At 58.1% G+C, this 27,404-nt stretch overlaps 2 protein-coding genes across 2 annotated transcripts in view; both read left to right on the plus strand.

Annotated features, from left to right (window-relative positions):
* Positions 1-23,991, plus strand: part of ABHD1 (abhydrolase domain containing 1) — a 45,444-nt gene extending 21,453 nt beyond the window's left edge. Inside the window, exons 4-5 of the mRNA XM_075595152.1 lie at positions 7,407-7,452; positions 23,862-23,991. Of these exons, the coding sequence (XP_075451267.1) occupies positions 7,407-7,452; positions 23,862-23,978 (163 nt within the window). The 3' untranslated portion in view covers positions 23,979-23,991. The remainder of the gene's footprint in view (positions 1-7,406; positions 7,453-23,861) is intronic.
* A 1,150-nt stretch (positions 23,992-25,141) lies between these two features.
* LOC142491869 (uncharacterized) overlaps positions 25,142-27,404 on the plus strand; it is a 5,255-nt gene continuing 2,992 nt past the window's right edge. The window contains exon 1 of the mRNA XM_075594689.1: positions 25,142-25,199. Within this exon, the coding sequence (XP_075450804.1) occupies positions 25,142-25,199 (58 nt within the window). The remainder of the gene's footprint in view (positions 25,200-27,404) is intronic.

Raw genomic sequence — 27,404 nt, forward strand, 5'->3', positions numbered from 1 at the left:
CGGTTTGGATGGCTGCCAACTCGTTCCTCGAGGTCGGCGTCGAGGAATCCCCATTGAAATGAACGGCTCCATTGACTTACAATGGGGAACCGCCGCTCCTCCTCTCGAGCGCCACCCGCAGGTCTTCTACAGAAACAGGCCCAAATCGCCGGAATCTCCATAGGATTGTATTGAGCCCCAACAGCGACCTATGGCGAAACTGCAAAATGGAGCCTGCAAAGGCGGGAAAAGGGACAAAGGGCCATAAACACAGAATTAACATTAACCCTTTCCCTCCCGCATAGATCCCAGTGTATGTGTTGGTGCAAACACTGGAATGGGAACAATACATATTCACAGGGGGATGCACAGTTGGTGCTGAAGCAGGGGCATAACTACCATACTGGACATCATTCCAGTTAACCCCTCGCCTCCCAGGTGAGAACAGGGGGTGGCCAAATTGGGTGTAACCCCTTTAATACCGGGCCAAACCCCCTCTCCCATGACACCTCCCCTGCTCAATGGGTGCCTTGTGACCCAGCTGCCTCCCTCTGGCACTGGGACACCACTGGCATCCTTGAAGCACTTGATAAGTCCTGAGGGATTGGCCTGGCAAAATTGTCCTCCGGCCTTGTCCAGTACACTGTCCTGGCCACATTGGATAGTGAAGTCCAGATCCTTCTGAGCAGGGCGCCAACGTAGCCGCCATGCATTCTCCTTTGCCCCACTCTGCCCCCACTCAGTGCCTGGTGAACCAGGACCACCATGAAGGGGCACCTCTGTAGACCAGGCTGCATGTTGCCCAGAGACTGGCATGTCTCTGTACCAGCGAGAGACCAGCTAACAAGCACAGACCATTGCTTCTCCGTCAAACCAGTCTGGGAAAGAGCTATGTCATTATCCTGTAGGGACCCTACCTGCCCTGGCCCTGTGCCCACCCATAGCTGCTCCGCTATACCTATGCCTCTCCTCCCTGGCTCTAGGGCAGTCCCCACCCCGAGTGGCATCACTTCTGGATTCCAGAAACCACCTCTGGTGCTGACTCCTACCCTCTCCTGTGCCTCCGGAGACAAGGCAATCCCCCAGTAACCTGTACTGGGGTTCCTGGTACCCAGATGCTTTGCTCCTGCCCTCTCAAACCTGAAGGCCAGGAGATAAGCACCTGCTACCACCACTGCTGCAAGGGCCAGCATCACTCCTCTACCCTCCACTGTGCTGCCCTTACCCTCTGTAGCTAACCTTGGCTGCCCTGGGGACAGAACACTCTGCTGTACCCCCCTAGCCCTGGCTACTGCTCCTGGCTGCCTACCTCCCCACAGCCCTACCTCTGGGAACCCTGGGGAATTTGTCATGGGGGTCGCTCCTGGTAAGTCAGAACAAGGGACCTCCTGCCTTCCTAGCCCATCCCTAGCTTCTACCAGCCCCACTGACCTCCTATCTCCCCCTGCTCCACAGTGCCTCCCTGCCTAGCCTCCCCTAGGCTCAGCCATTGCTGATGACTCCTGCTGCCTACCTCCCTGCAGCCCACCTTCACTCTGCTCTCCCCTAGGCAATACTAACCTAGACACAGGGACTACCTGAGTGCACCTACCTCCCTGAACTTGTCTCCCCCTTACCAGGGATGAGCTCAGGGGCATCTCTTCAGTGCAACGCCATAGCTCTTGGCTGGCAGGTATCCCTGGGGTGGCACAAGCTTGCCACTGCCCAGGATACCTCCGGCTCATAGCCAGGCTGCAACAGGGGGTTGCTGATCTGAGAGACCCCCTGAGGCTCCGCCAGGGTAATGGGGAACTCTAGCTACCATACCTGCTGCTTTTCCTCCCCGGCTACCACTAGCCCATCTTCTCCTACTGAGACCTTGTGCTGGCTACTTACCTGCAGCCTTCCCTCACTCTGCTTCTCCCTAGCTAATCCTAACCTGGATCCTAGGGACAAGTGAGTGAGGCCATCTCCCAGACAAAGCCTCCCCATTACCGGAGAGGAGCCCAGGGGCACTGGTGCAGAAGCACCTGCCTTGGCTCCAGGCTGGCAGGTAATCTGGGGGTGGTCTAACTTTGCCACTGCCCCTGATACCTCCAGCCCATAGCCAGACGACAACAGTGGGGCTCTAAACCGAGAGACCCCCTGATGCTCTGCCAGGGTAATGGGGAAATCTAGCTGGCTCACTTGCTGCCTTTCCTCCCCAGTTCCAACTGGCCCACCCAACCCTCTCCCAGGCAATCCTACCCTTGAGCTGGGTGCTAACGGGGCTAGCCCCTCTCCCTGAAGCTGGCTCCTGGCTGGCAGGTAACCCTGGGGTGGTCTAACTGTGCCACAACCCCTGATACCTCCAGCCCATAGCAAGGCTGCAACAGTGGGGCTCTTAACTGAGAGTCCCCTTGATGCTCCACCAGGGTAATGGGGAAGCCTGGCTGCCCTACAAGCTGCCCTCCCTTCCCTCCCCTGGAACCCCTATCTCTTGCCACCCACCGGTCACTCCTACAGGAGAATAACAGGGTACAGTCATAGGAAAAAATAAGTCAGGGTCAGTCTGCGACTTGGTCTGGCTTACCTCGCTGGTCCCCGCAGAGACCGCCGCTTTCGTAGGTCCCGATTGCAGGGGGACGAGTGGCCGCCGGGTTCCGTGTTCTCCGATCGCCGCCTCTCTCTCAGCTCTACCAGCTGCAGGTTCCCACTCGGACTTGATACATTCCTCCGGTCTCGGTGCCCGGCTCCAGTCACACGGTTGGCCTGCACTTGCTTTCCTGTGGCAATGCTTCTCACAAGTAGGGGAACAGTGAGGTGGTATCATATTTCGTGTTATATGTTGTACACTGTGTGGTCAATATCTTTAGCCTTAGGAACTCGCAATTCACCCGAGTTCCAACTGTATTACAGAGTCCCGCAGTAAACTGTAATACAGGTTCAATTCAATCCCACCGCTGCCACCAGTAAATACAGCCTGTCACGGTAACTTGTGATAAGTTATAATATACACCAAATATCTGGGTTGAATTGAACACGACTTTCACAAACCTGGCAAAGTGTGTGAGTGGTTAGAGATGAAATTCCCACGCCACGGGTTGGAGGACAAGCTGTGGGATTGCCTGTCCCAAAGTGTATGACAGCTATTCACCATCCCAGAAGTCTCTCTGTTGTTGTTCTCTCTTTTGTGTTCCATGCGTTCCTATGTAGTTCTATGTGTTCCCAAGTGATTCCAGATGTCCAATTTGCCATAAGAGCAAGAACGGGTCGGACCGTGCCCAGAGACACCTTGCCGAGATTGCAAGGAAAAAGGCTGTCGGACTTTTTAAACCGGAATATTTTCTAAGTCCCCACTTAAGCACTGGACTGTTTTAAAGACTTTATTTCAACTAGGAAAGTCAGTTTGTGAACCCCAGACCCCAGTAAGTGTATCTTCGTCTGCCTATTGTAATTCAATGTGTGTTTGCCTGTTTCTGCGGAATAAATTACAATGTATTTTACTTCTTGGCTTTGCTCAGTGATATGATCCCGGTTTTAAATGTGAAAGTACCTGGTCCCCCATGACAGGTACTGTCCCCGTACAGCTCAATGCTCAGGTGGTGTCAGATACTGATCCCATGTCCTGCATGGAGGAGCTGGTCAATGAGCTCCCAGGGGCAAGGTATCTGACAACCAGGGGTTTGTCCAAAGGGTGTTGGAAAATCCCACTGACCCAGGAGGCTAGGGAGAAGTCGGCATTTATTATTCCCAGTGGTCTCTATGCATTTTTGGTAATGCCATTTGGGCTGAGGAACACCCTGGTTACCTCTCAACGACTGGTCAGTAGGGTACTGGAAGGGATGCAACGGTTTGCGAGGGCATACTGGGATAACATTGCTGGAGTTAGTCGTGGGGCTTACAGTTAGTTTCTGTAGCTGCAGAGGATCAGGGAGGCAGGGCTGACACTGACGCCTACAAAGTGTGTAGTGGGTATGGCAGAGGTACTGTACCTGTGGCACAGAGTGGGTGGAGGGCACCTGAAGCCAGAACCAGAAAGCGGGAAGGCAATAGGGCTGTGGCCAGTCCCTAGGACCAAAAGTCAGGTTATGGGTTTGTCCGGCACTGCAGAATGCTACAAGAAGGTTGTTCCCCAGTACAGCACCGTGGCCAAACCCTTAACTGACTTGGCCCAAAAGCGACTCTCAGTTCTGGTAGCCTGGTCTCCTGCCTGTGACACAGCGCGTCAGGCACTTGAGGCAACGCTGGCTAGTGCACCCATGCTGGCTGCACCCGCCTACAGCAAAACGTTCCTGATACAGACCAATGCCTCTGACTATGTTCTCGGTGCTGTACTCAGTCAGGTGGGCAAGAAAGGGGGTGAACATCCCAGTGTGTATCTGAGCAGCAAACTGCTGCCCAGGGAAGTGGCATATGCCACTGTTGAGCAAATGTGTCTGGCCATAGTTGGGGTGCTGAAGAAACTGCAACCCTACCTATATGGCCGGTCACTTTCAGTGATCACTGATCACAACCTCAGAGGTGGCTACTAAGGGTGTCGGGGGAGAGGGGCAAGTTGCTATGCTGGAGTCTTGTGTTACAAGGGGGTGACTTCCCTATCCAACACAGGGCACCTGTGGTGAGGAATCTCTTTCTGGGGATCCTCCCCCTCCTAGTCCGATAACCGTTGAGGGTAAAATGGAATACGAGGTTCAACAGATACTCGACTCTCGTAACTCCAGAGAATCCATTCAATATCTGGTGGATTGGAAGGGTTATGGTCCTGAGGAAAGGAGTTGGGTGAAGTCTCAATATCTTCATGCTCCAGCCCTGGTCAAGGTGTTCCACTGTCATCAGCCAGAAAAAACAGGACCTGGTTGCCCCGGAGTTCGACCCTGAAGGGGGGGATACTATAAGGGATCTGTACGAACATCGAGGAGGACTGCTGACAGTAAGTGACATCATCTCTGAAATTACCACGGCCATCTTGTTTCCTGGCAATCCCTGCCCTCACAGGAAGTAAAAATAGAGTGATGAGGCGGTCACTGCTGCCGCAAGGGTAATGAAGCTTCCGCACAAAATACAGATAAAAATAATTATTTATTGGTGCATGTGTACAAAAAATCTGCCACAGAGAACACTCTGACGCGTTTCGTCACGTGAGTGACTTTGTCAAAATTACCACGGCCATCTTGTTTCCTGGCAATCCCTGCCCTCACAGGAAGTAAGCCTTGCTTTGGATCTCATTGCCAGCAACTGCCTCTGGCCTTTAAGTCGCAGGCAGTTGCTATCCAACTGTCACGGCTGTGCTCGCCACAAACCTGGGTCGGACCGCGTGGCTGAGGTGGGGTTGTAAAAGCACCGACCTTAGACCGCGCAGGCGGATCCGGATTGCGCAGTTCGTAGTCGTCGTAGCAGGATCAGGATAGGAGAAGACAGCATCGTCGGTGGACACGCCAGGGTCAGGACTGGAGACATCAGGGTAAACGTTGTTCAAGCAGGAGTTCGGCAACAGGTAGTCAGGAGAGCCCCGCTTCAGCTTAGGAGCGCGGGAGTGGCTTCTGCGCGTGCGGCGACCATGGCCCATGGTACTGGTCTCAGGAGCTGGTAGACAGACCAGAGTAGCACACCGCCTAGCTGCACTGGTAAACCAGTGCTTCAGCGCAAGAGTCCTGAGCGGGCTGGGGAATCCTCCGTTTCAACGCAGGAACCCGGACACGGCCTCTCTAGATTAGGGAAAGAGTAGGCCCCAGGAACCAGGAAGCTGAAGATACACAGGGAAACCTCCGCTTCAGTGCAGGAAACCAGGAGGCTGAAGACGCAGGGGAAACCTCCGCTTCAGTGCAGGCGACCGGAACAGACCGCTGCGTGAATATAGCAGCCGGTCACAGGAAACAAGGAGCTGAAGTAACAAGGAGAGTACTCAGCTTCAGCACAGGAAACAGGAACAGACCGCTGCGTGACACTAGCAGCCGGTCTCAGGAACCAAGGCGACAGACAAGACAAGGCTTATGGCAGAACACAGAGACATCCAGGAAGGACTATGCTTGGCAGGGAGCATTGTGGGAAAGCAGTACTTAAAGGTCAGACAGCCAATGGCAGAAGGGGCGTGTGGCAGTATTGCTTTGGTGAGTGAATCCAGGCTGCAGTAAATATCAGGGGAATGTTCCAGGACTGCACAGTCTCCAAGGTAAGGCAAACAGTAAACCGAGGAGCGGATTCCTTACACCAACTTTGCTTTTGCAACGTACTTGTCTCTTCTGAGCTTGCCTTTGTTTTGCCACCTGCCTTGACCCCGGATTTGGATCTGACTATCCCTTGCTTGCCGCCTGCCTCGACCCCGTAACCGGACTTCACTACCCCTTGCCTGCCTTGACCTTGGAATCGGACCTGACTACTCATTGCTTGCCGCCAGCCTTGTCCCCAGAACCGGACCTGACTATCCCTGCAACCTAGGCCACTGATCCCTTACCACAGTCGGTGTATTACTCCGTACCTCTACCCTGCGGGCCCGTATCCTGTCCTGCAGTCAGCAACGTTACACCCACTGTGCTCTGCACCACACACACACGCGCGCGCGCGCACACACACACACACACACACACACACACACACACACACACTGCTCTGCACCTCACACACACACTGCTCTGCACCTCTCACACACACACACTGTGCTCTGCACCACACACACGCGCGCACACACACACACACACACACTGCTCTGCACCTCACACACACACTGCTCTGCACCTCTCACACACACACACTGTGCTCTGCACCACACACACGCGCGCGCGCACACACACACACACACACTGCTCTGCACCTCACACACACTGCTCTGCACCTCTCACACACACACACACACTGTGCTCTGCAAAAAACACACACTGCTCTGCACCTCATACACACGCACACATACTGCTCTGCTCCTCACACACACACACACACACACACACACACTGTGCTCTGCAACACACACACTGCTCTGCACCTCACACACACACACACACACACTGCTCTGCTCCTCACACACACTGCTCTGCACCTCACACACACACACTGCTCTGCACCTCACACACACACGCACACACACTGCTCTGCACCACACACACACACAAACACTGCTCTGCACCACACACACACTGCTCTGCACCTCACACACACACACTGCTCTGCACCTCACACACACACACACACACACACTGCTCTGCTCCTCACACACACTGCTCTGCACCTCACACACACACTGCTCTGCACCTCACACACACACGCACACACACTGCTCTGCACCACACACACACACAAACACTGCTCTGCACCACACACACACTGCTCTGCACCACACACACACTGCTCTGCACCTCACACACACACACACACTGCTCTGCACCTCACACACACACACACACACTGCTCTGCACCTCACACACTGTGCACTGCTCCCCCCAAAACATGCCTCTCTTACCTGTTTGTCTCTGCAGGTGCGTCGTGTTTAATAACCGCGGCTTCGGGGGAGAGGAACTTCTGGTGAGTACTGTGAGTTAGTACTGAGGGGCGCGTTATTACTGAGGGGCGCGTTATTACTGAGGGGCGCGTTATTACTGAGGGGCGCGTTATTACTGAGGGGCGCGTTATTACTGAGGGGCGCGTTATTACTGAGGGGCGCGTTATTACTGAGGGGCGCGCTATTACTGAGGGGCGCGTTATTACTGAGGGGCGCGTTATTACTGAGGGGCGCGTTATTACTGAGGGGCGCGTTATTACTGAGGGGCGCGTTATTACTGAGGGGCGCGTTATTACTGAGGGGCGCGTTATTACTGAGGGGCGCAGTAATGTAGTCGGCGCTGCGCGTTATTACTGAGGGGCGCGTTATTACTGAGGGGCGCGTTATTACTGAGGGGCGCGTTATTACTGAGGGGCGCGTTATTACTGAGGGGCGCGTTATTACTGAGGGGCGCGTTATTACTGAGGGGCGCGTTATTACTGAGGGGCGCGTTATTACTGAGGGGCGCGTTATTACTGAGGGGCGCGTTATTACTGAGGGGCGCGTTATTACTGAGGGGCGCGTTATTACTGAGGGGCGCGTTATTACTGAGGGGCGCGTTATTACTGAGGGGCGCGTTATTACTGAGGGGCGCAGTAATGTAGTCGGCGCTGCGCGTTATTACTGAGGGGCGCGTTATTACTGAGGGGCGCGTTATTACTGAGGGGCACGTTATTACTGAGGGGCGCGTTATTACTGAGGGGCGCAGTAATGTAGTCGGCGCTGCGCGTTATTACTGAGGGGCGCGTTATTACTGAGGGGCGCGTTATTACTGAGGGGCGCGTTATTACTGAGGGGCGCGTTATTACTGAGGGGCGCGTTATTACTGAGGGGCGCGTTATTACTGAGGGGCGCGTTATTACTGAGGGGCGCGTTATTACTGAGGGGCGCGTTATTACTGAGGGGCGCGCGTTATTACTGAGGGGCGCGTTATTACTGAGGGGCGCGTTATTACTGAGGGGCGCGCGTTATTACTGAGGGGCGCGCGTTATTACTGAGGGGCGCGTTATTACTGAGGGGCGCAGTAATGTAGTCGGCGCTGCGCGTTATTACTGAGGGGCGCAGTAATGTAGTCGGCGCTGCGCGTTATTACTGAGGGGCGCAGTAATGTAGTCGGCGCTGCGCGTTATTACTGAGGGGCGCAGTAATGTAGTCGGCGCTGCGCGTTATTACTGAGGGGCGCAGTAATGTAGTCGGCGCTGCGCGTTATTACTGAGGGGCGCAGTAATGTAGTCGGCGCTGCGCGTTATTACTGAGGGGCGCAGTAATGTAGTCGGCGCTGCGCGTTATTACTGAGGGGCGCAGTAATGTAGTCGGCGCTGCGCGTTATTACTGAGGGGCGCAGTAATGTAGTCGGCGCTGCGCGTTATTACTGAGGGGCGCAGTAATGTAGTCGGCGCTGCGCGTTATTACTGAGGGGCGCAGTAATGTAGTCGGCGCTGCGCGTTATTACTGAGGGGCGCAGTAATGTAGTTGGCGCTGCGCGTTATTACTGAGGGGCGCAGTAATGTAGTCGGCGCTGCGCGTTATTACTGAGGGGCGCAGTAATGTAGTCGGCGCTGCGCGTTATTACTGAGGGGCGCGTTATTACTGAGGGGCGCGTTATTACTGAGGGGCGCGTTATTACTGAGGGGCGCGTTATTACTGAGGGGCGCGTTATTACTGAGGGGCGCGTTATTACTGAGGGGCGCGTTATTACTGAGGGGCGCGTTATTACTGAGGGGCGCAGTAATGTAGTCGGCGCTGCGCGTTATTACTGAGGGGCGCGTTATTACTGAGGGGCGCGTTATTACTGAGGGGCGCGTTATTACTGAGGGGCGCGTTATTACTGAGGGGCGCGTTATTACTGAGGGGCGCGTTATTACTGAGGGGCGCGTTATTACTGAGGGGCGCGTTATTACTGAGGGGCGCGTTATTACTGAGGGGCGCAGTAATGTAGTCGGCGCTGCGCGTTATTACTGAGGGGCGCGTTATTACTGAGGGGCGCGTTATTACTGAGGGGCGCGTTATTACTGAGGGGCGCGTTATTACTGAGGGGCGCGTTATTACTGAGGGGCGCGCGTTATTACTGAGGGGCGCGCGTTATTACTGAGGGGCGCGCGTTATTACTGAGGGGCGCGTTATTACTGAGGGGCGCGTTATTACTGAGGGGCGCGCGTTATTACTGAGGGGCGCGCGTTATTACTGAGGGGCGCGCGTTATTACTGAGGGGCGCGTTATTACTGAGGGGCGCGTTATTACTGAGGGGCGCGTTATTACTGAGGGGCGCGTTATTACTGAGGGGCGCGTTATTACTGAGGGGCGCAGTAATGTAGTCGGCGCTGCGCGTTATTACTGAGGGGCGCAGTAATGTAGTCGGCGCTGCGCGTTATTACTGAGGGGCGCGTTATTACTGAGGGGCGCAGTAATGTAGTCGGCACTGCACGTTATTACTGAGGGGCGCAGTAATGTAGTCGGCGCTGCACGTTATTACTGAGGGGCGCAGTAATGTAGTCGGCGCTGCGCGTTATTACTGAGGGGCGCGTTATTACTGAGGGGCGCGTTATTACTGAGGGGCGCAGTAATGTAGTCGGCGCTGCGCGTTATTACTGAGGGGCGCAGTAATGTAGTCGGCGCTGCGCGTTATTACTGAGGGGCGCATTATTACTGAGGGGCGCAGTAATGTAGTCGGCGCTGCGCGTTATTACTGAGGGGCGCGTTATTACTGAGGGGCGCAGTAATGTAGTCGGCGCTGCACGTTATTACTGAGGGGCGCAGTAATGTAGTCGGCGCTGCGCGTTATTACTGAGGGGCGCAGTAATGTAGTCGGCGCTGCGCGTTATTACTGAGGGGCGCAGTAATGTAGTCGGCGCTGCGCGTTATTACTGAGGGGCGCAGTAATGTAGTCGGCGCTGCGCGTTATTACTGAGGGGCGCAGTAATGTAGTCGGCGCTGCGCGTTATTACTGAGGGGCGCAGTAATGTAGTCGGCGCTGCGCGTTATTACTGAGGGGCGCAGTAATGTAGTCGGCGCTGCGCGTTATTACTGAGGGGCGCAGTAATGTAGTCGGCGCTGCGCGTTATTACTGAGGGGCGCAGTAATGTAGTCGGCGCTGCGCGTTATTACTGAGGGGCGCAGTAATGTAGTCGGCGCTGCGCGTTATTACTGAGGGGCGCAGTAATGTAGTCGGCGCTGCGCGTTATTACTGAGGGGCGCAGTAATGTAGTCGGCGCTGCGCGTTATTACTGAGGGGCGCAGTAATGTAGTCGGCGCTGCGCGTTATTACTGAGGGGCGCAGTAATGTAGTCGGCGCTGCGCGTTATTACTGAGGGGCGCAGTAATGTAGTCGGCGCTGCGCGTTATTACTGAGGGGCGCGTTATTACTGAGGGGCGCGTTATTACTGAGGGGCGCGTTATTACTGAGGGGCGCGTTATTACTGAGGGGCGCGTTATTACTGAGGGGCGCGTTATTACTGAGGGGCGCGTTATTACTGAGGGGCGCGTTATTACTGAGGGGCGCGTTATTACTGAGGGGCGCGTTATTACTGAGGGGCGCGTTTTTACTGAGGGGCGCGTTATTACTGAGGGGCGCGTTATTACTGAGGGGCGCGTTATTACTGAGGGGCGCGCGTTATTACTGAGGGGCGCGCGTTATTACTGAGGGGCGCGCGTTATTACTGAGGGACGCGTTATTACTGAGGGGCGCGCGTTATTACTGAGGGGCGCGCGTTATTACTGAGGGGCGCGCGTTATTACTGAGGGGCGCGCGTTATTACTGAGGGGCGCGCGTTATTACTGAGGGGCGCGTTATTACTGAGGGGCGCGTTATTACTGAGGGGCGCGTTATTACTGAGGGGCGCGTTATTACTGAGGGGCGCGTTATTACTGAGGGGCGCGTTATTACTGAGGGGCGCAGTAATGTAGTCGGCGCTGCGCGTTATTACTGAGGGGCGCGTTATTACTGAGGGGCGCAGTAATGTAGTCGGCGCTGCGCGTTATTACTGAGGGGCGCGTTATTACTGAGGGGCGCAGTAATGTAGTCGGCGCTGCGCGTTATTACTGAGGGGCGCGTTATTACTGAGGGGCGCAGTAATGTAGTCGGCGCTGCGCGTTATTACTGAGGGGCGCGTTATTACTGAGGGGCGCAGTAATGTAGTCGGCACTGCACGTTATTACTGAGGGGCGCAGTAATGTAGTCGGCGCTGCACGTTATTACTGAGGGGCGCAGTAATGTAGTCGGCGCTGCGCGTTATTACTGAGGGGCGCAGTAATGTAGTCGGCGCTGCGCGTTATTACTGAGGGGCGCAGTAAAGTAGTCGGCGCTGCGCGTTATTACTGAGGGGCGCAGTAATGTAGTCGGCGCTGCGCGTTATTACTGAGGGGCGCAGTAATGTAGTCGGCGCTGCGCGTTATTACTGAGGGGCGCAGTAATGTAGTCGGCGCTGCGCGTTATTACTGAGGGGCGCAGTAATGTAGTCGGCGCTGCGCGTTATTACTGAGGGGCGCAGTAATGTAGTCGGCGCTGCGCGTTATTACTGAGGGGCGCAGTAATGTAGTCGGCGCTGCGCGTTATTACTGAGGGGCGCAGTAATGTAGTCGGCGCTGCGCGTTATTACTGAGGGGCGCAGTAATGTAGTCGGCGCTGCGCGTTATTACTGAGGGGCGCAGTAATGTAGTCGGCGCTGCGCGTTATTACTGAGGGGCGCAGTAATGTAGTCGGCGCTGCACGTTATTACTGAGGGGCGCAGTAATGTAGTCGGCGCTGCGCGTTATTACTGAGGGGCGCAGTAATGTAGTCGGCGCTGCACGTTATTACTGAGGGGCGCAGTAATGTAGTCGGCGCTGCGCGTTATTACTGAGGGGCGCAGTAATGTAGTCGGCGCTGCGCGTTATTACTGAGGGGCGCGCGTTATTACTGAGGGGCGCGTTATTACTGAGGGGCACGTTATTACTGAGGGGCGCGTTATTACTGAGGGGCGCGTTATTACTGAGGGGCGCGTTATTACTGAGGGGCGCGCGTTATTACTGAGGGGCGCGCGTTATTACTGAGGGGCGCGTTATTACTGAGGGGCGCGCGTTATTACTGAGGGGCGCGCGTTATTACTGAGGGGCGCGCGTTATTACTGAGGGGCGCGTTATTACTTAGGGGCGCGTTATTACTGAGGGGCGCGTTATTACTGAGGGGTGCGTTATTACTGAGGGGCGCGTTATTACTGAGGGGCGCGTTATTACTGAGGGGTGCGTTATTACTGAGGGGCGCAGTAATGTAGTCGGCGCTGCGCGTTATTACTGAGGGGCGCAGTAATGTAGTCGGCGCTGCGCGTTATTACTGAGGGGCGCGTTATTACTGAGGGGCGCAGTAATGTAGTCGGCGCTGCGCGTTATTACTGAGGGGCGCGTTATTACTGAGGGGCGCAGTAATGTAGTCGGCACTGCACGTTATTACTGAGGGGCGCAGTAATGTAGTCGGCGCTGCGCGTTATTACTGAGGGGCGCAGTAATGTAGTCGGCGCTGCGCGTTATTACTGAGGGGCGCAGTAATGTAGTCGGCGCTGCGCGTTATTACTGAGGGGCGCAGTAATGTAGTCGGCACTGCACGTTATTACTGAGGGGCGCAGTAATGTAGTCGGCGCTGCGCGTTATTACTGAGGGGCGCGTTATTACTGAGGGGCGCAGTAATGTAGTCGGCGCTGCGCGTTATTACTGAGGGGCGCAGTAATGTAGTCGGCGCTGCGCGTTATTACTGAGGGGCGCAGTAATGTAGTCGGCGCTGCGCGTTATTACTGAGGGGCGCAGTAATGTAGTCGGCGCTGCGCGTTATTACTGAGGGGCGCAGTAATGTAGTCGGCGCTGCGCGTTATTACTGAGGGGCGCAGTAATGTAGTCGGCGCTGCGCGTTATTACTGAGGGGCGCAGTAATGTAGTCGGCGCTGCGCGTTATTACTGAGGGGCGCAGTAATGTAGTCGGCGCTGCGCGTTATTACTGAGGGGCGCAGTAATGTAGTCGGCGCTGCGCGTTATTACTGAGGGGCGCAGTAATGTAGTCGGCGCTGCGCGTTATTACTGAGGGGCACGTTATTACTGAGGGGCGCGTTATTACTGAGGGGCGCGCGTTATTACTGAGGGGCGCGCGTTATTACTGAGGGGCGCGTTATTACTGAGGGGCGCGCGTTATTACTGAGGGGCGCGCGTTATTACTGAGGGGCGCGCGTTATTACTGAGGGGCGCGTTATTACTGAGGGGCGCGTTATTACTGAGGGGCGCGTTATTACTGAGGGGCGCGTTATTACTGAGGGGCGCGTTATTACTGAGGGGCGCGTTATTACTGAGGGGCGCGTTATTACTGAGGGGCGCGTTATTACTGAGGGGCGCAGTAATGTAGTCGGCGCTGCGCGTTATTACTGAGGGGCGCAGTAATGTAGTCGGCGCTGCGCGTTATTACTGAGGGGCGCGTTATTACTGAGGGGCGCAGTAATGTAGTCGGCGCTGCGCGTTATTACTGAGGGGCGCGTTATTACTGAGGGGCGCAGTAATGTAGTCGGCACTGCACGTTATTACTGAGGGGCGCAGTAATGTAGTTGGCGCTGCGCGTTATTACTGAGGGGCGCAGTAATGTAGTCGGCGCTGCGCGTTATTACTGAGGGGCGCAGTAATGTAGTCGGCGCTGCGCGTTATTACTGAGGGGCGCAGTAATGTAGTCGGCGCTGCACGTTATTACTGAGGGGCGCAGTAATGTAGTCGGCGCTGCGCGTTATTACTGAGGGGCGCGTTATTACTGAGGGGCGCAGTAATGTAGTCGGCGCTGCGCGTTATTACTGAGGGGCGCAGTAATGTAGTCGGCGCTGCACGTTATTACTGAGGGGCGCAGTAATGTAGTCGGCGCTGCGCGTTATTACTGAGGGGCGCAGTAATGTAGTCGGCGCTGCGCGTTATTACTGAGGGGCGCAGTAATGTAGTCGGCGCTGCGCGTTATTACTGAGGGGCGCAGTAATGTAGTCGGCGCTGCGCGTTATTACTGAGGGGCGCAGTAATGTAGTCGGCGCTGCGCGTTATTACTGAGGGGCGCAGTAATGTAGTCGGCGCTGCGCGTTATTACTGAGGGGCGCAGTAATGTAGTCGGCGCTGCGCGTTATTACTGAGGGGCGCGTTATTACTGAGGGGCGCAGTAATGTAGTCGGCGCTGCGCGTTATTACTGAGGGGCGCAGTAATGTAGTCGGCGCTGCGCGTTATTACTGAGGGGCGCGTTATTACTGAGGGGCGCAGTAATGTAGTCGGCGCTGCGCGTTATTACTGAGGGGCGCAGTAATGTAGTCGGCGCTGCGCGTTATTACTGAGGGGCGCGTTATTACTGAGGGGCGCAGTAATGTAGTCGGCGCTGCGCGTTATTACTGAGGGGCGCAGTAATGTAGTCGGCGCTGAGCGTTATTACTGAGGGGCGCAGTAATGTAGTCGGCGCTGCGCGTTATTACTGAGGGGCGCAGTAATGTAGTCGGCGCTGCGCGTTATTACTGAGGGGCGCAGTAATGTAGTTGGCGCTGCGCGTTATTACTGAGGGGCGCAGTAATGTAGTCGGCGCTGCGCGTTATTACTGAGGGGCGCAGTAATGTAGTTGGCGCTGCGCGTTATTACTGAGGGGCGCAGTAATGTAGTCGGCGCTGCACGTTATTACTGAGGGGCGCAGTAATGTAGTCGGCGCTGCGCGTTATTACTGAGGGGCGCAGTAATGTAGTCGGCGCTGCACGTTATTACTGAGGGGCGCAGTAATGTAGTCGGCGCTGCGCGTTATTACTGAGGGGCGCAGTAATGTAGTCGGCGCTGCGCGTTATTACTGAGGGGCGCAGTAATGTAGTCGGCGCTGCGCGTTATTACTGAGGGGCGCGTTATTACTGAGGGGCGCAGTAATGTAGTCGGCGCTGCACGTTATTACTGAGGGGCGCAGTAATGTAGTCGGCGCTGCGCGTTATTACTGAGGGGCGCGTTATTACTGAGGGGCGCGTTATTACTGAGGGGCGCAGTAATGTAGTCGGCGCTGCACGTTATTACTGAGGGGCGCAGTAATGTAGTCGGCGCTGCGCGTTATTACTGAGGGGCGCAGTAATGTAGTCGGCGCTGCGCGTTATTACTGAGGGCGCAGTAATGTAGTCGGCGCTGCGCGTTATTACTGAGGGGCGCAGTAATGTAGTCGGCGCTGCGCGTTATTACTGAGGGGCGCAGTAATGTAGTCGGCGCTGCGCGTTATTACTGAGGGGCGCAGTAATGTAGTCGGCGCTGCGCGTTATTACTGAGGGGCGCAGTAATGTAGTCGGCGCTGCGCGTTATTACTGAGGGGCGCAGTAATGTAGTCGGCGCTGCGCGTTATTACTGAGGGGCGCGTTATTACTGAGGGGCGCAGTAATGTAGTCGGCGCTGCGCGTTATTACTGAGGGGCGCGTTATTACTGAGGGGCGCAGTAATGTAGTCGGCGCTGCGCGTTATTACTGAGGGGCGCAGTAATGTAGTCGGCGCTGCGCGTTATTACTGAGGAGCGCAGTAATGTAGTTGGCGCTGCGCGTTATTACTGAGGGGCGCAGTAATGTAGTCGGCGCTGCGCGTTATTACTGAGGGGCGCAGTAATGTAGTCGGCGCTGCACGTTATTACTGAGGGGCGTAGTAATGTAGTCGGCGCTGCGCGTTATTACTGAGGGGCGCAGTAATGTAGTCGGCGCTGCGCGTTATTACTGAGGGGCGCAGTAATGTAGTCGGCGCTGCACGTTATTACTGAGGGGCGTAGTAATGTAGTCGGCGCTGCACGTTATTACTGAGGGGCTCGTTATTACTGAGGGGCGCAGTAATGTAGTCGGCGCTGCGCGTTATTACTGAGGGGCGCAGTAATGTAGTCGGCGCTGCGCGTTATTACTGAGGGGCGCAGTAATGTAGTCGGCGCTGCGCGTTATTACTGAGGGGCGCAGTAATGTAGTCGGCGCTGCGCGTTATTACTGAGGGGCGCAGTAATGTAGTCGGCGCTGCGCGTTATTACTGAGGGGCGCAGTAATGTAGTCGGCGCTGCGCGTTATTACTGAGGGGCGCAGTAATGTAGTCGGCGCTGCGCGTTATTACTGAGGGGCGCAGTAATGTAGTCGGCGCTGCGCGTTATTACTGAGGGGCGCAGTAATGTAGTCGGCGCTGCGCGTTATTACTGAGGGGCGCAGTAATGTAGTCGGCGCTGCGCGTTATTACTGAGGGGCGCAGTAATGTAGTCGGCGCTGCGCGTTATTACTGAGGGGCGCAGTAATGTAGTCGGCGCTGCGCGTTATTACTGAGGGGCGCAGTAATGTAGTTGGCGCTGCGCGTTATTACTGAGGGGCGCGTTATTACTGAGGGGCGCAGTAATGTAGTCGGCGCTGCGCGTTATTACTGAGGGGCGCGTTATTACTGAGGGGCGCAGTAATGTAGTCGGCGCTGCGCGTTATTACTGAGGGGCGCGTTATTACTGAGGGGCGCAGTAATGTAGTCGGCGCTGCACGTTATTACTGAGGGGCGCGTTATTACTGAGGGGCGCAGTAATGTAGTTGGCGCTGCGCGTTATTACTGAGGGGCGCAGTAATGTAGTCGGCGCTGCGCGTTATTACTGAGGGGCGCAGTAATGTAGTCGGCGCTGCGCGTTATTACTGAGGGGCGCAGTAATGTAGTCGGCGCTGCGCGTTATTACTGAGGGGCGCAGTAATGTAGTTGGCGCTGCGCGTTATTACTGAGGGGCGCGTTATTACTGAGGGGCGCAGTAATGTAGTCGGCGCTGCGCGTTATTACTGAGGGGCGCAGTAATGTAGTCGGCGCTGCGCGTTATTACTGAGGGGCGCAGTAATGTAGTCGGCGCTGCGCGTTATTACTGAGGGGCGCAGTAATGTAGTCGGCGCTGCGCGTTATTACTGAGGGGCGCAGTAATGTAGTCGGCGCTGCGCGTTATTACTGAGGGGCGCAGTAATGTAGTCGGCGCTGCGCGTTATTACTGAGGGGCGCAGTAATGTAGTCGGCGCTGCGCGTTATTACTGAGGGGCGCGTTATTACTGAGGGGCGCAGTAATGTAGTCGGCGCTGCGCGTTATTACTGAGGGGCGCAGTAATGTAGTCGGCGCTGCGCGTTATTACTGAGGGGCGCGTTATTACTGAGGGGCGCAGTAATGTAGTCGGCGCTGCGCGTTATTACTGAGGGGCGCAGTAATGTAGTCGGCGCTGAGCGTTATTACTGAGGGGCGCAGTAATGTAGTCGGCGCTGCGCGTTATTACTGAGGGGCGCAGTAATGTAGTCGGCGCTGCGCGTTATTACTGAGGGGCGCAGTAATGTAGTTGGCGCTGCGCGTTATTACTGAGGGGCGCAGTAATGTAGTCGGCGCTGCGCGTTATTACTGAGGGGCGCAGTAATGTAGTTGGCGCTGCGCGTTATTACTGAGGGGCGCAGTAATGTAGTCGGCGCTGCACGTTATTACTGAGGGGCGCAGTAATGTAGTCGGCGCTGCGCGTTATTACTGAGGGGCGCAGTAATGTAGTCGGCGCTGCACGTTATTACTGAGGGGCGCAGTAATGTAGTCGGCGCTGCGCGTTATTACTGAGGGGCGCAGTAATGTAGTCGGCGCTGCGCGTTATTACTGAGGGGCGCAGTAATGTAGTCGGCGCTGCGCGTTATTACTGAGGGGCGCGTTATTACTGAGGGGCGCAGTAATGTAGTCGGCGCTGCACGTTATTACTGAGGGGCGCAGTAATGTAGTCGGCGCTGCGCGTTATTACTGAGGGGCGCGTTATTACTGAGGGGCGCGTTATTACTGAGGGGCGCAGTAATGTAGTCGGCGCTGCACGTTATTACTGAGGGGCGCAGTAATGTAGTCGGCGCTGCGCGTTATTACTGAGGGGCGCAGTAATGTAGTCGGCGCTGCGCGTTATTACTGAGGGCGCAGTAATGTAGTCGGCGCTGCGCGTTATTACTGAGGGGCGCAGTAATGTAGTCGGCGCTGCGCGTTATTACTGAGGGGCGCAGTAATGTAGTCGGCGCTGCGCGTTATTACTGAGGGGCGCAGTAATGTAGTCGGCGCTGCGCGTTATTACTGAGGGGCGCAGTAATGTAGTCGGCGCTGCGCGTTATTACTGAGGGGCGCAGTAATGTAGTCGGCGCTGCGCGTTATTACTGAGGGGCGCGTTATTACTGAGGGGCGCAGTAATGTAGTCGGCGCTGCGCGTTATTACTGAGGGGCGCGTTATTACTGAGGGGCGCAGTAATGTAGTCGGCGCTGCGCGTTATTACTGAGGGGCGCAGTAATGTAGTCGGCGCTGCGCGTTATTACTGAGGAGCGCAGTAATGTAGTTGGCGCTGCGCGTTATTACTGAGGGGCGCAGTAATGTAGTCGGCGCTGCGCGTTATTACTGAGGGGCGCAGTAATGTAGTCGGCGCTGCACGTTATTACTGAGGGGCGTAGTAATGTAGTCGGCGCTGCGCGTTATTACTGAGGGGCGCAGTAATGTAGTCGGCGCTGCGCGTTATTACTGAGGGGCGCAGTAATGTAGTCGGCGCTGCACGTTATTACTGAGGGGCGTAGTAATGTAGTCGGCGCTGCACGTTATTACTGAGGGGCTCGTTATTACTGAGGGGCGCAGTAATGTAGTCGGCGCTGCGCGTTATTACTGAGGGGCGCAGTAATGTAGTCGGCGCTGCGCGTTATTACTGAGGGGCGCAGTAATGTAGTCGGCGCTGCGCGTTATTACTGAGGGGCGCAGTAATGTAGTCGGCGCTGCGCGTTATTACTGAGGGGCGCAGTAATGTAGTCGGCGCTGCGCGTTATTACTGAGGGGCGCAGTAATGTAGTCGGCGCTGCGCGTTATTACTGAGGGGCGCAGTAATGTAGTCGGCGCTGCGCGTTATTACTGAGGGGCGCAGTAATGTAGTCGGCGCTGCGCGTTATTACTGAGGGGCGCAGTAATGTAGTCGGCGCTGCGCGTTATTACTGAGGGGCGCAGTAATGTAGTCGGCGCTGCGCGTTATTACTGAGGGGCGCAGTAATGTAGTCGGCGCTGCGCGTTATTACTGAGGGGCGCAGTAATGTAGTCGGCGCTGCGCGTTATTACTGAGGGGCGCAGTAATGTAGTTGGCGCTGCGCGTTATTACTGAGGGGCGCGTTATTACTGAGGGGCGCAGTAATGTAGTCGGCGCTGCGCGTTATTACTGAGGGGCGCGTTATTACTGAGGGGCGCAGTAATGTAGTCGGCGCTGCGCGTTATTACTGAGGGGCGCGTTATTACTGAGGGGCGCAGTAATGTAGTCGGCGCTGCACGTTATTACTGAGGGGCGCGTTATTACTGAGGGGCGCAGTAATGTAGTTGGCGCTGCGCGTTATTACTGAGGGGCGCAGTAATGTAGTCGGCGCTGCGCGTTATTACTGAGGGGCGCAGTAATGTAGTCGGCGCTGCGCGTTATTACTGAGGGGCGCAGTAATGTAGTCGGCGCTGCGCGTTATTACTGAGGGGCGCAGTAATGTAGTTGGCGCTGCGCGTTATTACTGAGGGGCGCGTTATTACTGAGGGGCGCAGTAATGTAGTCGGCGCTGCGCGTTATTACTGAGGGGCGCAGTAATGTAGTCGGCGCTGCGCGTTATTACTGAGGGGCGCAGTAATGTAGTCGGCGCTGCGCGTTATTACTGAGGGGCGCAGTAATGTAGTCGGCGCTGCGCGTTATTACTGAGGGGCGCAGTAATGTAGTCGGCGCTGCGCGTTATTACTGAGGGGCGCAGTAATGTAGTCGGCGCTGCGCGTTATTACTGAGGGGCGCAGTAATGTAGTCGGCGCTGCGCGTTATTACTGAGGGGCGCAGTAATGTAGTCGGCGCTGCGCGTTATTACTGAGGGGCGCAGTAATGTAGTCGGCGCTGCGCGTTATTACTGAGGGGCGCAGTAATGTAGTCGGCGCTGCGCGTTATTACTGAGGGGCGCGTTATTACTGAGGGGCGCAGTAATGTAGTCGGCGCTGCGCGTTATTACTGAGGGGCGCAGTAATGTAGTCGGCGCTGCACGTTATTACTGAGGGGCGCAGTAATGTAGTCGGCGCTGCACGTTATTACTGAGGGGCGCAGTAATGTAGTCGGCGCTGCGCGTTATTACTGAGGGGCGCAGTAATGTAGTCGGCGCTGCACGTTATTACTGAGGGGCGCAGTAATGTAGTCGGCGCTGCGCGTTATTACTGAGGGGCGCAGTAATGTAGTCGGCGCTGCGCGTTATTACTGAGGGGCGCAGTAATGTAGTCGGCGCTGCGCGTTATTACTGAGGGGCGCAGTAATGTAGTCGGCGCTGCGCGTTATTACTGAGGGGCGCAGTAATGTAGTCGGCGCTGCGCGTTATTACTGAGGGGCGCAGTAATGTAGTCGGCGCTGCACGTTATTACTGAGGGGCGCAGTAATGTAGTCGGCGCTGCGCGTTATTACTGAGGGGCGCAGTAATGTAGTCGGCGCTGCGCGTTATTACTGAGGGGCGCAGTAATGTAGTCGGCGCTGCGCGTTATTACTGAGGGGCGCAGTAATGTAGTCGGCGCTGCGCGTTATTACTGAGGGGCGCAGTAATGTAGTCGGCGCTGCGCGTTATTACTGAGGGGCGCGTTATTACTGAGGGGCGCAGTAATGTAGTCGGCGCTGCGCGTTATTACTGAGGGGCGCGTTATTACTGAGGGGCGCAGTAATGTAGTCGGCGCTGCGCGTTATTACTGAGGGGCGCAGTAATGTAGTCGGCGCTGCGCGTTATTACTGAGGGGCGCGTTATTACTGAGGGGCGCAGTAATGTAGTCGGCGCTGCACGTTATTACTGAGGGGCGCAGTAATGTAGTCGGCGCTGCGCGTTATTACTGAGGGGCGCGTTATTACTGAGGGGCGCAGTAATGTAGTCGGCGCTGCGCGTTATTACTGAGGGGCGCGTTATTACTGAGGGGCGCAGTAATGTAGTCGGCGCTGCACGTTATTACTGAGGGGCGCAGTAATGTAGTCGGCGCTGCGCGTTATTACTGAGGGGCGCAGTAATGTAGTCGGCGCTGCGCGTTATTACTGAGGGGCGCAGTAATGTAGTCGGCGCTGTGCGTTATTACTGAGGGGCGCAGTAATGTAGTCGGCGCTGCGCGTTATTACTGAGGGGCGCAGTAATGTAGTCGGCGCTGCACGTTATTACTGAGGGGCGGGTTATTACTGAGGGGCGCAGTAATGTAGTCGGCGCTGCGCGTTATTACTGAGGGGCGCAGTAATGTAGTCGGCGCTGCGCGTTATTACTGAGGGGCGCAGTAATGTAGTCGGCGCTGCGCGTTATTACTGAGGGGCGCAGTAATGTAGTCGGCGCTGCGCGTTATTACTGAGGGGCGCAGTAATGTAGTCGGCGCTGCGCGTTATTACTGAGGGGCGCAGTAATGTAGTCGGCGCTGCGCGTTATTACTGAGGGGCGCAGTAATGTAGTCGGCGCTGCGCGTTATTACTGAGGGGCGCAGTAATGTAGTCGGCGCTGCGCGTTATTACTGAGGGGCGCAGTAATGTAGTCGGCGCTGCGCGTTATTACTGAGGGGCGCAGTAATGTAGTCGGCGCTGCGCGTTATTACTGAGGGGCGCAGTAATGTAGTCGGCGCTGCGCGTTATTACTGAGGGGCGCAGTAATGTAGTCGGCGCTGCGCGTTATTACTGAGGGGCGCAGTAATGTAGTCGGCGCTGCGCGTTATTACTGAGGGGCGCAGTAATGTAGTCGGCGCTGCGCGTTATTACTGAGGGGCGCAGTAATGTAGTCGGCGCTGCGCGTTATTACTGAGGGGCGCGTTATTACTGAGGGGCGCAGTAATGTAGTCGGCGCTGCGCGTTATTACTGAGGGGCGCAGTAATGTAGTTGGCGCTGCGCGTTATTACTGAGGGGCGCGTTATTACTGAGGGGCGCAGTAATGTAGTCGGCGCTGCGCGTTATTACTGAGGGGCGCAGTAATGTAGTCGGCGCTGCGCGTTATTACTGAGGGGCGCAGTAATGTAGTCGGCGCTGCGCGTTATTACTGAGGGGCGCAGTAATGTAGTCGGCGCTGCGCGTTATTACTGAGGGGCGCAGTAATGTAGTCGGCGCTGCGCGTTATTACTGAGGGGCGCAGTAATGTAGTCGGCGCTGCGCGTTATTACTGAGGGGCGCAGTAATGTAGTCGGCGCTGCGCGTTATTACTGAGGGGCGCAGTAATGTAGTCGGCGCTGCGCGTTATTACTGAGGGGCGCAGTAATGTAGTCGGCGCTGCGCGTTATTACTGAGGGGCGCAGTAATGTAGTCGGCGCTGCGCGTTATTACTGAGGGGCGCAGTAATGTAGTCGGCGCTGCGCGTTATTACTGAGGGGCGCAGTAATGTAGTCGGCGCTGCGCGTTATTACTGAGGGGCGCAGTAATGTAGTCGGCGCTGCGCGTTATTACTGAGGGGCGCAGTAATGTAGTCGGCGCTGCGCGTTATTACTGAGGGGCGCAGTAATGTAGTCGGCGCTGCACGTTATTACTGAGGGGCGCAGTAATGTAGTCGGCGCTGCGCGTTATTACTGAGGGGCGCGTTATTACTGAGGGGCGCAGTAATGTAGTCGGCGCTGCGCGTTATTACTGAGGGGCGCAGTAATGTAGTTGGCGCTGCGCGTTATTACTGAGGGGCGCGTTATTACTGAGGGGCGCAGTAATGTAGTCGGCGCTGCGCGTTATTACTGAGGGGCGCAGTAATGTAGTCGGCGCTGCGCGTTATTACTGAGGGGCGCAGTAATGTAGTCGGCGCTGCGCGTTATTACTGAGGGGCGCAGTAATGTAGTCGGCGCTGCGCGTTATTACTGAGGGGCGCAGTAATGTAGTCGGCGCTGCGCGTTATTACTGAGGGGCGCAGTAATGTAGTCGGCGCTGCGCGTTATTACTGAGGGGCGCGCGTTATTACTGAGGGGCGCAGTAATGTAGCCGGCGCTGCGCGTTATTACTGAGGGGCGCGTTATTACTGAGGGGCGCAGTAATGTAGTCGGCGCTGCGCGTTATTACTGAGGGGCGCAGTAATGTAGTCGGCGCTGCGCGTTATTACTGAGGGGCGCGCGTTATTACTGAGGGGCGCAGTAATGTAGCCGGCGCTGCGCGTTATTACTGAGGGGCGCGTTATTACTGAGGGGCGCAGTAATGTAGTCGGCGCTGCGCGTTATTACTGAGGGGCGCGTTATTACTGAGGGGCGCAGTAATGTAGCCGGCGCTGCGCGTTATTACTGAGGGGCGCGTTATTACTGAGGGGCGCAGTAATGTAGTCGGCGCTGCGCGTTATTACTGAGGGGCGCAGTAATGTAGCCGGCGCTGCGCGTTATTACTGAGGGGCGCGTTATTACTGAGGGGCGCGTTATTACTGAGGGGCGCAGTAATAATACTGGTGACGCTTGTGCTGCCTCCCTCAGACTTACCGGACTTTCTGTGCGTCCAACACGGAGGACCTGGAGAGGGGTGTGTGTCACGTGAAGACCGCGCTCCCCGCGGCTCCTCTCCTCGCTGTCGGAGTGTCACTGGGAGGGTGAGTGTCACTGGGAGGGTGAGTGTCACTGGGAGGGTGAGTGTCACTGGGAGGGTGAGTGTCACTGGGAGGGTGAGTGTCACTGGGAGGGTGAGTGTCACTGGGAGGGTGAGTGTCACTGGGAGGGTGAGTGTCACTGGAGGGTGAGTGTCACTGGGAGGGTGAGTGTCCTGTTTCTGGCAAGGACCTGCCGCTGGGAGGGGGAGGGCCCCTGCCGCTGGGAGGGGGAGGGCCCCTGCCGCTGGGAGGGGGAGGGGCCCTGCCGCTGGGAGGGGGAGGGGCCCCTGCCGCTGGGAGGGGGAGGGGCCCTGCCGCTGGGAGGGGGAGGGGCCCCTGCCGCTGGGAGGGGGAGGGGCCCCTGCCGCTGGGAGGGGGAGGGGCCCCTGCCGCTGGGAGGGGGAGGGGCCCCTGCCGCTGGGAGGGGGAGGGGCCCCTGCCGCTGGGAGGGGGAGGGGCCCCTGCCGCTGGGAGGGGGAGGGGCCCCTGCCGCTGGGAGGGGGAGGGGCCCTGCCGCTGGGAGGGGGAGGGGCCCTGCCGCTGGGAGGGGGAGGGGCCCTGCCGCTGGGAGGGGGAGGGGCCCTGCCGCTGGGAGGGGGAGGGGCCCTGCCGCTGGGAGGGGGAGGGGCCCTGCCGCTGGGAGGGGGAGGGACCCGCTGCTGGAAGGGGGAGGGGCCTCTGCCGCGGGGAGGGGCCTCTGCCGCGGGGAGGGGACTGCCGCTGGGAGGGGGAGGGACACTGCCGCGGGAAGGGGAAGGGGCCTCTGCCGCGGGGAGGGGGAGGGGCCTCTGCCGCGGGGAGGGGGAGGGGCCTCTGCCGCGGGGAGGGGGAGGGGCCTCTGCCGCGGGGAGGGGGAGGGGCCTCTGCCGCGGGGAGGGGAGGGGCCTCTGCCGCGGGGAGGGGCCTGCCGCTGGGAGGGGGAGGGGCCTGCCGCAGGGAGGGGGAGGGGCCTCTGCCGCGGGGAGGGGCCTGCCGCTGGGAGGGGGAGGGACTTGCCGCGGGGAGGGGGAGGGGCCTCTGCTGCGGGGAGGGGGAGGGGCCTTTGCCGCGGGGAGGGGGAGGGGCCTCTGCCGCGGGGAGGGGGAGGGGCCTCTGCCGTGGGGAGGGGGAGGGGCCTCCGCCGTGGGGAGGGGGAGGGGCCTCCGCCGTGGGGAGGGGGAGGGGCCTGTAATGTTGGTGACTGCCACTAGGATACGGAGCCGCAGGGAAGATGCAGAAGATGCCGGGAGTAATACACCGACCTTGTCTGGGATCTGAGGCCTGGGATCTCTGCCGCCCCCCCGGGGGTATCTCTGCCGCCCCCCCGGGGGTATCTCTGCCGCCCCCCCGGGGGTATCTCTGCCGCCCCCCCGGGGGTATCTCTGCCGCCCCCCCGGGGGTATCTCTGCCGCCCCCCCGGGGGTATCTCTGCCGCCCCCCCGGGGGTATCTCTGCCGCCCCCCCGGGGGTATCTCTGCCGCCCCCCCGGGGGTATCTCTGCCGCCCCCCCGGGGGTATCTCTGCCGCCCCCCCGGGGGTATCTCTGCCGCCCCCCCGGGGGTATCTCTGCCGCCCCCCCGGGGGTATCTCTGCCGCCCCCCCCGGGGGTATCTCTGCCGCCCCCCCGGGGGTATCTCTGCCGCCCCCCCGGGGGTATCTCTGCCGCCCCCCCGGGGGTATCTCTGCCCTCCCCCCGGGGGTATCTCTGCCGCCCCCCCGGGGGTATCTCTGCCCTCCCCCCGGGGATATCTCTGCCCTCCCCCCGGGGATATCTCTGCCCTCCCCCCGGGGATATCTCTGCCCTCCCCCCGGGGATATCTCTGCCGCCCCCCCGGGGGTATCTCTGCCCTCCCCCCGGGTGTATCTCTGCCCTCCCCCCGGGGGTATCTCTGCCCTCCCCCCGGGGGTATCTCTGCCCTCCCCCCGGGGGTATCTCTGCCCTCCCCCCCGGGGGTATCTCTGCCGCCCCCCCGGGGTATCTCTGCCCTCCCCCCGGGGGTATCTCTGCCCTCCCCCCGGGGGTATCTCTGCCCTCCCCCCGGGGGTATCTCTGCCCTCCCCCCGGGGGTATCTCTGCCGCCCCCCCGGGGGTATCTCTGCCCTCCCCCGGGGTATCTCTGCCCTCCCCCCGGGGGTATCTCTGCCCTCCCCCCGGGGGTATCTCTGCCGCCCCCCGGGGGTATCTCTGCCCTCCCCCCCGGGGGTATCTCTGCCCTCCCCCCGGGGGTATCTCTGCCCTCCCCCCGGGGGTATCTCTGCCCTCCCCCCGGGGGTATCTCTGCCCTCCCCCCGGGGGTATCTCTGCCGCCCCCCCGGGGGTATCTCTGCCCTCCCCCCGGGTGTATCTCTGCCCTCCCCCGGGGGTATCTCTGCCCTCCCCCCGGGGGTATCTCTGCCCTCCCCCCGGGGGTATCTCTGCCCTCCCCCCGGGGGTATCTCTGCCGCCCCCCCGGGGGTATCTCTGCCGCCCCCCCGGGGGTATCTCTGCCGCCCCCCCGGGGGTATCTCTGCCGCCCCCCCGGGGGTATCTCTGCCCTCCCCCGGGGGTATCTCTGCCCTCCCGGGGTATCTCTGCCCTCCCGGGGGTATCTCTGCCCTCCCCCCGGGGGTATCTCTGCCGCCCCCCCGGGGGTATCTCTGCCGCCCCCCCGGGGGTATCTCTGCCGCCCCCCCGGGGGTATCTCTGCCCTCCCCCCGGGGGTATCTCTGCCCTCCCCCCGGGGGTATCTCTGCCCTCCCCCCGGGGGTATCTCTGCCCTCCCCCCGGGGGTATCTCTGCCCTCCCCCCGGGGGTATCTCTGCCCTCCCGGGGGTATCTCTGCCCTCCCGGGGGTATCTCTGCCGCCCCCCAGTACTCCTCCTACAGTACGTACAGGGATTTACGCAGGCTGCAGTGTCCCCCAGAATCCGGTTTTTCGAGCCCACTTATCCCAGACCCGTTTCCCTCACATGTATAGGGTACCCCAAGAGGTATGGGTTTATTAAAGCAGTGTTTTATACTGTATGTATTAATGTCTATACAGTCAGACCGGGCATCTACATAGGCGCCGGGATATCTGCATAGGCGCCGGGATATCTGCATAGGCGCCGGGATATCTGCATAGGCGCCGGGATATCTGCATAGGCGCCGGGATATCTGCATAGGCGCCGGGATATCTGCATAGGCGCCGGGATATCTGCATAGGCGCCGGGATATCTGCATAGGCGCCGGGATATCTACATAGGCGCCGGGATATCTGCATAGGCGCCGGGATATCTGCATAGGCGCGGGATATCTGCATAGGAGCCGGGATATCTGCATAGGCGCCGGGATATCTGCATAGGCGCCGGGATATCTGCATAGGCGCCGGGATATCTGCATAGGCGCCGAGATATCTGCATAGGCGCCGGGATATCTGCATAGGCGCCGGGATATCTGCATAGGCGCCGGGATATCTGCATAGGCGCCGAGATA

This window comes from Ascaphus truei, chromosome 4 (genome assembly GCF_040206685.1).
Source record: "Ascaphus truei isolate aAscTru1 chromosome 4, aAscTru1.hap1, whole genome shotgun sequence".
In the NCBI taxonomy this organism is placed as follows: Eukaryota; Metazoa; Chordata; class Amphibia; order Anura; family Ascaphidae; genus Ascaphus; species Ascaphus truei.